General features: G+C 36.6%; 1 protein-coding gene across 1 annotated transcript; it reads left to right on the top strand.

Annotated features, from left to right (window-relative positions):
* Positions 1–6,115: 6,115 nt before the first annotated feature.
* LOC131159909 (protein SOSEKI 2) lies at positions 6,116–9,090 on the top strand. The gene is made up of 6 exons (XM_058115128.1): positions 6,116–6,276; positions 6,421–6,744; positions 6,847–6,916; positions 7,038–7,150; positions 7,222–7,951; positions 8,696–9,090. Exons 2-6 carry the CDS (start codon positions 6,525–6,527, stop codon positions 8,856–8,858), a joined length of 1,296 nt encoding a protein of 431 aa, XP_057971111.1. The 5' UTR covers positions 6,116–6,276; positions 6,421–6,524; the 3' UTR covers positions 8,859–9,090.
* The last annotated feature ends 2,334 nt before the right edge of the window (positions 9,091–11,424 follow it).

Raw genomic sequence — 11,424 nt, 5'->3', positions numbered from 1 at the left:
TTGCACGGTACCGTTGCTATGTGTCCATGGTCTTCGTGATCATGATATCTGTGTTAACGCCCCTGTACAGAGTGGTGTGAGATTGGATGGTCGATGTGGTTATTTTCAAGACGTGTGCTGTTATCGCCCCTGGTCTACGGACCAGTCTGGGTAGACCCATCGGACCTACAAACTAGACTATTGACTTGGCAGTGGTCGGCCAACCATTGTCAAGTCCCGCCTTCGAGCCACACAATCCAGTCATGTGGGGGTGATACATGACAACAGCCAGCTAACCTACCAGGAATGGTTTTATGTTATTATTATTATGATATGAGATGAGATATGTTATGAAAATACCGTACGTTCTGCCATGTTGATTTATATATATATATATATATATATATATATATATATATATATATATATATATATATATACCTATGTTTTCCCAGATTTGATGAAACAATACTAAATGTGTTATATATGATATATGTTGAACACAAATTACTCATGTTGCCACATACTAGTATTATTTTATTTCCCTTACTAAGAGGTGTCTCACCCCTAAATTTCATTAATTTTTCAGGAGCCTCGGTTAGGAGAGCGGGAAAAGCCCCGCAGAATTAGTGTTGTTTATCTGCCCTCTGCGAAGGGTAAGTTTTGGTAGGGACAGTTAGATTTTGAGGGAATTGTCCCTAGATTTATTTTTGGATTGTATATACTGAGAGTTACTGGTTGTAGTACTCTGGTATATGTTATGCACATTATGATGAGATGTATATGATTCTATACTTTCTGCTGCGTAGGCTTCTGCTGTATGATTTGTTATATCCCTGGTACCCACGGGTCTAGGTGGATGGGGACCTGCTGAGCTGGATTGTGGAATATGTAGTATTGATTTTATGATGATATTATTATAAAAACTAAATAAATAAATAAATAAATACGTGGAAAAATGAGCAGGTCGTGACACTTTTGGCCAAGTTAAAGTCTTCCTCCTCCTTGGTATAGTTGACCATATTAATTACAGAGTCTTCATAATTCTCAAGTTGGTCCAAAAATGAGATTTTGTATTTTTTATGTTCAACCCAATCAAAATCTTCTTTTTATTTAGTATATTCAACTACTAAGGAATCCTCATAATTCCTATCGATGGTGAGATTGACCTCTTCATCTTCTTTTATATAATTGGCCAATAGATCATTCTCATGATCTTCTTGGTCAATGTTATCTATTAAAAGTTCCAATCAGGCCTTATGGTCCATGCTTGACCGAAATCATCATAAGGTGATGTTTCAACCAAAAAATAAGTATGAGATAAATGATGATTCCCCCCCCCCCCCCGGGCGGGTGTCCACCTACAAAAGAGAAGGTTGAATCCATCGTTGTATATAGGCAATGGTTTTACCATGCCAATAGTGAATCCTAAATTTTCAAACCTGTTTTTTCCCACGTTTTCCATTTAAAATCTCGTCTCGCTCCTTAAATCTCTTATGATCGTTTTCATTGCAATTGTCATTTCATGATAAGTATGAGAAATTGAGCAAAAACCTTTTTAGGCAAATTGTCGCCAAATCTATGTCGATGAGTTCAATTGTTTTGGACAAAACATAATGTTTTAACTTTCACCTTTGATAAGTAATAGCATAATAAGTCTCACTAAGTGTGCCAAAAATTGTTTGATCAAAGAACAAACATCTATTAAAGGATGGTATGAATTTAGATGGGTAAATGATGGATTGATTGTAAATAAATTCTTTATATCAGTTCTCATCAAAAGAACAAAGAGAGTAATAATAAGAATTGTAGAAATTGTAGAAGAAGGGAGAAAATGTTGACCTGATAGGTGATACCCAGTTTTGATCATGATAAATACTCTTGGTACTGATGGTTTGTACTAAGGCTTGCATACAGGTTCACCTTAGGCATGTACTCAAACTGAAATACATATCATGATAGCGTGCGGTGTTCGTTCGTGCTAATGAATGAAGAAGTTTGTCTTGTATTTGTAATTCTTTTTCACTTTCTTCATTTTGGGATATAATATTGTTATGGACTATACACTCCTATAGTTTGTAATAATATGCATCATGCATGATAGGTAAGTATGCTCAAACAGACCCTAGTTGGACCTTAGGTCCCAGCTCTTATACGTAAAATAATCCCTAACATCACTTATTATATTTAGAGAATTAAATAAGGCAAAATTGGACTTAAATTGAAAATGTTGAGAGCGTTCGGGTGATCGAACCATTGCGTGTAAAACGCTTCGGGCGACTGAACCCTGGACAAGTCAAATTGTTGACTTGTGTTCAGGCACTCGAACCATTTTGAGGGTATCTCCCTCGGGCACCCGAATCTATGTCAAAACACTTTTCAACTACCAGGGCACCCGAACCTTCATGTTCATTATGGCCTCGAGTGACCGAATTGGTCAGTTCGGTTAACCGAACTTAGCTTCGAGCACCCGAACCTTAGACAGAATGCTACTAACTTTGGTTCAACCAACCGACTCTAATTTTGGGCACCCGAACCTTTAAAAAGTGAATTTTTGAGTGAGTCTATTCAAGCACCCGAACCTCAAACCGGGGCACCCCAAATCTCGCAGGGTAAATTAATTTTTACTAAAAATTAAAAGGGGTATACTAGGTTAATTTTTCTAGACCTATTTTAAATTTCTCTAATTATCCCCTTTGAGTCCCCAACGGTTAAAAATTCCTCATTGCCTATATATACATGTTCATTTGCAATAATTAGTAAGGATTAGCAATTTGATTAAAGCCAAAATTCTCTCAAATTCAAAAATCTATTTTAGCCTATACTACTCTCAAACACTTATACACTCAATTTTCCTTGATCTTTTAAGTGTTGTGAGTATTTTTAAAGTGATTGTGCCTAATCTCACTAACTCATACTCTCATTTGATAAATCTAGTATGGGAAGACTTAGAAGGTTGTGGTTCTTGCATCGTCATTGTAAGACACCTAAGCCTATATTTTTGTGTGCAAAAATCATTTTCAAAGTTTGCATTCAAACACTCCTTGTGCTTAGTATAATGAAAACATCTTATTGAGTTTGTTTGAATCAACTTGCTAGCATATTTGAAACTTTGATCTAATATTGTGATATTCAAATATTGTGTTTCAAATCTTACTTAGATATACACTCTTGATCTAGATTGATTATCTACGCATATTTGAGTGTTTAGCACACCTTAGAGCACTAAACATATTTACATATCATATGTGCTTGCAATATTGCTTGAGTTATACTGGTATACATATCTGCTTGTGAAGAAGCGTATTTTCGTATACAAAAATTTTATATCATTTGTTGTATTCCAAGCATGGGTCTGAAGAGGGAGACTAGCCCTGTTAAATAGTCCAGGAATGGCTTAGATCTGGTTAGGAAAGTTAGGCACACTACCCTAGTAAGGCATGTTGTATTAGGTGCCACTCCACCCGTTTAAATGAGTCATAGTGGAATCATTGTGCTGGTGTAGCCAAGGCAAGGATGTAGGCAATTTGGCCGAACCTCGTTAACATATTGCGCGTACTGTTTATCTTTCCACACTTTTCTATTACTGCACACGTATGTTTATTTATTGACTGCATAGATTGACCCTAAACTTGTGTAATACTGATGTTAGTGAATTGACTTAGGGGATAAAATTTTTAAATACCAATTCACCCCCCCCCCCCTTCTCTTTTCTTGGGATTGCACCAAAGCTAACAAGGGAGAAAATGGAGAGTTGAAAAGATTTAGATTAGAAGAGGTGGGGAGAGATAGAGAGGGAAGAGACTAAGAAGGAAGAAAGTGAGAGAGAAATGGATAAAAAAAAATGATAAAAGACATTGGGACTTATTTATTGTTAGATTATTACATTATATTTGTTGAGTTGTATTGGAGATATTCTTTACAAGATAAGTTGTACACCTAATGACCTTTAAGGTCAAACCTTCATCAATTCTAAGGTTACAAATAACAAATTTCAATCATAAATCCTAATAATGATTTTCTGTTAAAATTTATTAAAACCTAATAATACATTAAGATTGTTTTAAAGATCCAATTTATTATGGTTGACATGTTTGCCCAATGCTTGCTCTTGCTCTCATCATTGTCTGATGATTGGGTGACCTTCATTTGATGATTAGGTGACCTTCAACTAATGACTAAGCGACCATCGTCACCTTGCTAGCCTTTGTCACCTAGGTGATACCTAATATTCTTGGGTCGCCTTAGCTACAAATAATTTGTCTCGCTCAAGCAATTTTTCATTGTAATTTTTTAAGCGATTCCCTTAACTGGGTGACTATCACCATTCTACAAGAAAGTACACAAAAACAATACAAATAGATTTTCAAACACTTAAATCATTGAGAAGACCATCGATATCATTTTGTTTTAGTTTTTAAGAGGATTTATCTAGAAAGAATTTGATATTTTTGCCATCTCTCAACCATATAGCCTTTGCCTCTTTATCGTCACCATATAACTTTTTCCACAACCAATAACTCATTCTTTCTTATAAGGATATGTCAGCTATTTCAATTGTACTCTACAAGTGTTGCTATTAATATTTTTGAAATTACCGATTGCTGTTGGCTGATGACTATCAAATGCTTAAAATACTAAAATATTAAGTGCGATCGAAGCAAACAAGATAAAGTTGTCTTTGAGAATATGAATTTTAAATTTTACAAAATTCAATATACTTCTATCACAAGTAAACTTATATTTTGAACAAAAATGCCCTGCATAGTTTACATCTCACCCACTCCTAAAAGAGATTATAGGTTCTCCCAAGGCCATGGCAATTCCATTGTCTGAACTGTTGTCCTTTGCTTTCCTTTTGAGCCTATCCATTAATTTTGTAAGCCCCATACTCTCCCCATTTTCCTCCACTCCCACCACCCCATATTTTCTCTTCTTTCTTTTTATGACTTTGTTTTGTTTTTTGTTTTTTGCTTTTTGTTTTTTTTTTTCATTTTCTTTATCAAATATTTTTCATTTATTCCGTGGTTCGGAAACTATTCAGAGGTTCTTATCTTTTTTTATCAAATTTCAGACGGATTGTTTGGAATCATTTGAAACTATTTCTACAAAAGTGTTTTTCAGGAAAAAAAAAAAAAAAGTTTTGATAATAAGTGTTGAACTGAAAAAAATGCTAAAAGTTATAAGTGGTGTGTCATCGTATTTAAAATAAATGGTATTTGGATACTTTTTGTACTTATTTTTAAATATATTTTAAATTATAAATATTAATATGTTTCAATTAACAATTTCATGAATAACTATTTTAATTATTTATGATAAAAATATAAATATTTACTATTAAAAAATAATATAAGATTGTTACTTTTAATTGATAGTAATCTTGTTATTAATGTATGTCTATAACATATTACTTATCATATGATAAGAATTGAATTATAATAACCAATATGTATTTTAAAGTATATTTTAAATAAAAATATTTATATTTATATAATTAAAATTTTAAATGATATTTACATCAATTTTATAATTTAAATTTAAATATTTTCTATTAACTAAAATAACATAATATTATTAATTAATTAAATATAATCTTATTATTTAATGTATATTTATAAAATATGATTTTTTATATCATAAATAATATTAATAACTAAATTAAAAATTTTAGTCTATTTAATGTTAATTTAAATTTATAGATGGTTCTTTTTATTCATTTTAGAATTCAATTATATTTTATTAAGTTACAATGCATAATAAAATAATATATGATTAATTTTTAATTAATAATTTAATTAACGATTATGTCACTATTATTCTTAATTAAAAATTAAATATTTCTATCAAGTAAAAATAATATCATATTATTTTTTGATTAAAGTGCTTAATTTACATTTATAACATATGATTATTAAAATTAATAGATAGTCTTTCTTCTTCATTTTAGAATTGGATTATGTTGCATTAATAATTGATATATATTATAATGCATAAAAAAAATCTCATTTTTTTTTTTAAGCAATACTTATTTTTTTTATTTAATATTGATTTTGTATTTTAAAAAAATTAAAAAAAAAAAAGTAGGGGAAAGAAGAGAAATACTTTTATGAGGAGACAATGTGTAGTAGAACACAAAGCATAGGGTTGGGGTCGGTACCTTGTATAGTTTTTTCAATGAGAGGTGTCAAAAAGTTGAAGTCCGCTATCGTTGACAAAAAGTTTTCTTTCAGCGGCCTGAGTTCGGGATCAGAGTTTCCAGAGCTGCGCATCTGCAGTCCCCATGGCATTTCCACAGTGAGCTAGTTGACCCTACCCCTTCCATCATTAAATTCTCTCTCTCTCTCTCTCTCTCTCTCTCCCCCTCTTCCTCCCTCTGGACATGATCCCACCAGCAAAACTTGAATCTAACTTCTGCCTTTAAATATTACCACCTTTCAGGATCGTCTCTGGGTACATATGTAGACAAAAGGAGAACTGTTGATTGATTTCTTAAAGTGATATTCTACATCGATAGAGAAAAAGAAGGGCAGATTGATTATTTTATGAGAATGGAGGTTCGAGGGATAAGGAGAAACAGAGAGACGAGTCCAGACAGAGCAAGAGTTGTTCATCATCGTCGCCTGCAGCAGCAGCCAAGCAGCAGGGTCGTCAATCCCTTCAGAAAAGTTCAAGTTGTGTATTACCTCACCCGCAATGGGCAGCTCGAACACCCACATTACATGGAGGTTTCCCATTTGGCATCTCAACAGCTTCGCCTCAAAGGTAATAATCAAAATGAGGCTCTGCTCTGTTCTTATCTCTTCTTTTTTTTCTTTTTTCTTTTTTCTGCATATTGCTTCTTTTGCGTAATGTACGAGTATGCAGATGTAATGGACCGGCTCACGGTTCTCAGAGGTAAAGGCATGCCCTCTCTTTATTCCTGGTCTTGCAAAAGGTACTTTTTTGTTCTGTTTGTTCACCGATTTGGTCCCCTCCCAAATCTTTTAATCGATTTTTTTCTGTATCAATGTACAATGCGCCTCTGTTTTGATTTCACGCTCGATTTTCATAATTAGGAGCTACAAGAACGGGTATGTCTGGAATGATCTAGCGGAGAACGACGTCATATACCCTGTAGAAGGAGCCGAGTACGTTCTCAAAGGCTCAGAAATAATCCAAGGCTGCACTGGTCTGTACTCTGTTTCTCTTCCTGCAGATGCTCTGTTTTCTTCGTCCTGAAAATTTGATTCCTTGTTTCAGAAAGATTTCAACAACTTCAGGTGAGCAACAGACACCAAATCCCAGAACCAACCTTCCATCTGAAAATCAAACCGCCCCCTGCAACTCGCAACCCGGAAGCAGATGCAGACAACACAAGATACAGAGCACAGTTCGAAGACGATGACGAAGAGGAAGAAGAAGACGAGTACGAAGAAGAGAAGACCAGCTACACCAGCTCCAACACACCCCTCTCTCGCTGCTCCAGAGGAGTCTCCACGGACGAGGCATTAATGGAAGAACCACGGCAACCTCAACCAGCGGCGTTAACCGGGAAGAAGCCCACCGAGTTAACACTCGAGACCGAGTCGCCGCCGTCGACCTCCTCCACTAACTCGGACAAAGCGAACAACGAGCCCAACACCGGGTCCAAACGGTTCGACGGCGGCGACCTGGTCACCGGCGAACCGACTCTGGGTCGGAATTCGATGCTCCTCCAGCTCATCGCTTGTGGAAGTTCGGTGGCCGGAAAGGCGAAGATGGTGCCCGGCGTAAAGAGGCCGCCGTGCGCGGCGGCGAGAAAAAGCGAAAGCCGGCGCAGGGAAGCGGCGGAGGAGGAGATGATAGGGTGTATGTCGGTGAACCCGAGGTTCGGGAACCTTCAGGCGGCGGAGAAGGAGTACTTCAGCGGCAGCATCGTGGAGACGATGATGGAGGAGCGGGGCATGGATCAGCCTGAGCTCAAGAAATCTTCTTCCTATAACGAAGAAAGGTGAGTGCCCTTCTGAGTTATGATTCGGTCGCTGTGTTTAGGAAAGAGTAGGGGGCGACTCGGTTGAGTCACGAACGAGTCAATATAAAATAAAATAATGTCGTTTTGTTTAGTAATAAAATCAGACATTTGACACGAAAGTCTTCTAGAGAATATTCTATAAAATATTTCCGTTTAAAAATAATCACAATTTGAAGCAGTCTCCCTTTTTTCCATAGTTAAAGATAACTCATTGTCAACATTCCAATCTCAAAGTACCGTTTTTTTCCTTACAAATTTAAAATTAAAATAAAGCATCAACCAATGAGTAATTGGACAAATTAATATTTTTTTTTTTTTTTAAATACCCTTAAATCTATAACTCACTCGTGACATAATTATTTTCCCCTCGTTTATAAAACGACTCATAAATCTAAAACCCTCGTACACATATAATACATGGAGGAGACAAGGAGAGTACAAAAGGGTACATTGAAATGTTATGGCCAAACAGGGGAATTGGACAGTAGATATGGGAATGACAATTGGAATTAATAATAATGCATACGATTCAATTATACATGTTCGTCTCTTTCGACGATCACTACTGTTTCACAGTACTAGTTTCTTTTCAAGTACTCCGCACCCGTGGATAGATTTATACGATTAATTATTTAATAGAGTAGGGTGGCTTTAGGAGTAGTACTGTAACTTAACAGTAGACTGAAACCTGCTGTATGTACTGATATGATTGGGGGAATGCAGGAGCTCAAAGGCTAGGTTGGAACCAGCAGTAGCAGCAGAAGAAAATGAAGAAAAGAAATTAGAAAAGGCTGTGAAAGGGAAATGCATTCCCCGCAAGAAATCATCTTCATCATCATCATCATCATCATCTGCTCCATATTCTTCCAAGCAAAACAAAAAATGAATAAGAAACCATCATCGTCGTCGTTTTCTTTGACAAGTGGTTGGATCCATCAGCAGTGAGTCTTAAGCGTTTGTCAATGAGGGATTAATTATTATTGTTGGGGTGTTTTAGCATATGGGGTAATTTAATTTTACTTGTACCAAGTAGTTTGATGTGATGATTAACAGTGGTCGAGTGCCGTGGAAAAAGTAATAAAAATCATTACTGTGGAGGTGGTGTTGATATTTGAAAAGGGTGGTGTGGTGGATTCTTTGGCTTTGGCTCCTTTTATATATACTTATCATGCGACGCTATGGTTTACCAATTTGTCTTCTTTCTCTTTTGATATTGGGGAATTAATGGTATCAATTAACTCAAGATGATAATGGATTTGATTGATTGGCTGATTCAATTCGATAATCTCGCATCTTGACAAACTCTCCATGTAAGATGAGCAATCATCCCAAGCACTCCCCGAGCACACTTCTCTCTACACGACAATTTCAAATTATGCAAGAGGAAAGTTTATCACAAAAAATTACAAGAATTGGCAGAGCCCAATGGTCCTAATTAAAGGAGAAATAGCTTTTAGCTTGTCAACTTGCAATTGAAATCAGAAGGAGAATGTTAAGAAAGCTCAATCCTTACTAGTAATAGGAAGAAAAGGGATAGACAAGCAAACCATGCTAAAAGAAAAAAGGCTGGATATTGGAGAATTTGATTAGAAGACTATAGGAGAAAACCAAAAGAAAAAATCGGCATAGAAAGAGAAGATAGAAGAAACTCCTTTCTCATAGGAGATGATAGATGCACCACCTATAGGCCAATTTGAAATTTCAAAGGCTTTGATGCTGTTGCACAATGCATTAGATGCCATTATCTATCAAGTTTTTGTAATGGCCCTTCAAGAAATTTGTTTCTAGTATTTGTTGAGTTATGACTTATATTCAAAAGGATATACACTTGAAGGCTATCACAAATTGGAGGGCTCAAGGGCCCACAGTGGGGGTGTGTTCGAAGGGTGTAGGGGGGCTTTGTCCCTCACAATACGTTACAACATTTTTAAGTAGGGTGTAATGTAATTGTATATCATATCAAGGTATTTTGGGATGAAAATTGTGCAAGTATTAAGCTATATACCCCAGCTACACACAAGGAGACCTTTTCACAAACACTTTGTGTGCAGGAATCTGAAGCATTGTAAATTTGTTATTTCTCCTGTTATACATAACCAACCTCTAATAAACTTATTCTTCTTTTATTCATTTTCTTTGTGTGTGTGTGTCTGTACATCAATTCAATGAAATTAGTGAGAAGAATTTAGCCATTCAGCATTCTAACATGGTATTTTAGAGAATCAGACTAACAACCCCTCCGATCCTGTAGCAATGGCAGCAAACCAGTTTTCTTCCTCTTCTCCTCACTCGTCTGCTGCTTCTTCCTTCTCTCACATAGTAACCACAAAACTCTCCATTGACAATTATCTTTTGTGGAAGGTTCAAATTTCTGCCAACCAACGTGGGCAAGATCTTTTCTCCTTCGTCGATGGTTCTTCCGCATCTCCTTTAGAATTTCTTCCTGATTCCTCTCACTTGAACCGAAACCCAACCCTGATTTTCATTCCTGGAGGCGTACCGACCAGCTGGTTCTCAGTATCCTCTTCTCCTCCCTTTCAAACTCCATTCTAGGTCATGTCCTCTCCTCCAACACTGCTTACCAACTATGGACCTCCCTCTCGTCCATGTTCTCCTCTCAATCTCATGCCAAAGAATTTCAAATTCGCTTTCAACTCACCAATCTTACCCGAGGAGACCTTTCAATTTCTGATTATTTTAGCAAGGTTCGTCTCTTTGCCAACTCCCTTGCTGCTACTGGTAGCCTTTTATCGGATAAGGATCTTGTTACCTATCTGTTAAACGGCCTTGGTCCTTCATACGAGCTATTCGTCACCTCCATCACCACCAGAACCACCCCTGTTTCTTCCCATGAACTCTACCAACTCCTTCTCATTCATGAATCTCGCCTCACTCTTACAACCCGAACCATAAATTCCTCTCTGGAACCATCTACACACTATACCTCCTCTGCTCGAGACCAGTGTGGTCGTGGACCCAATCGCGGAGGACGATAAGGGCGTAGCAGGGGACGATACCCCTACAATGGTCGCAGTGGTCGATCCTCCTATCCTTCAACCTCCTCTCAGCACTACAATGCTCATAGCCCACTCTGCCAATTCTGAAACAAAGCTAGCCATGTCGCACTTCAATGTCGACATCGATTCAACCGTTCGTATCAGTATGAAGCTACCAGCACCTTCTTGGAAAATTACACAGTGCAGACTCAGCCCTCTGAAATGTCTTGGTATCCTTATTCTGCAGCCACACATCATCTTGCTTATGATTTCTCTAACCTAAATCTATCGTCTGAAGCATATGCAGGTGGTGAGACCATTTGAGTAGGTGATGGCAATGACCTTCCGATTGAAAACTCTTGGTGATACCTCCCTCTCCTTCAACTCATCTACCTTACTTCTCAAGAATATCCTATATGTTCCTTCCATCACGAAAAATCTAGTTTCTATTCTTCA

This window comes from Malania oleifera, chromosome 7, assembly GCF_029873635.1.
Source record: "Malania oleifera isolate guangnan ecotype guangnan chromosome 7, ASM2987363v1, whole genome shotgun sequence".
Classification (NCBI taxonomy): Eukaryota; Viridiplantae; Streptophyta; class Magnoliopsida; order Santalales; family Ximeniaceae; genus Malania; species Malania oleifera.
The sequence above is the reverse complement of the archived record's forward strand: the minus strand, read 5'-3'. Positions and strand labels throughout refer to the sequence as shown.

Coding starts and splice junctions, on each gene's coding strand:
- LOC131159909 (XM_058115128.1), top strand. CDS start 6,525: ATGAGAATGGAGGTTCGAGGGATAAGGAGAAACAGAGAGACGAGTCCA. Junction 6,745..6,846: donor TCAACAGCTTCGCCTCAAAG/GTAATAATCAAA, acceptor ACGAGTATGCAG/ATGTAATGGACCGGCTCACG. Junction 7,151..7,221: donor AATAATCCAAGGCTGCACTG/GTCTGTACTCTG, acceptor TCCTTGTTTCAG/AAAGATTTCAACAACTTCAG.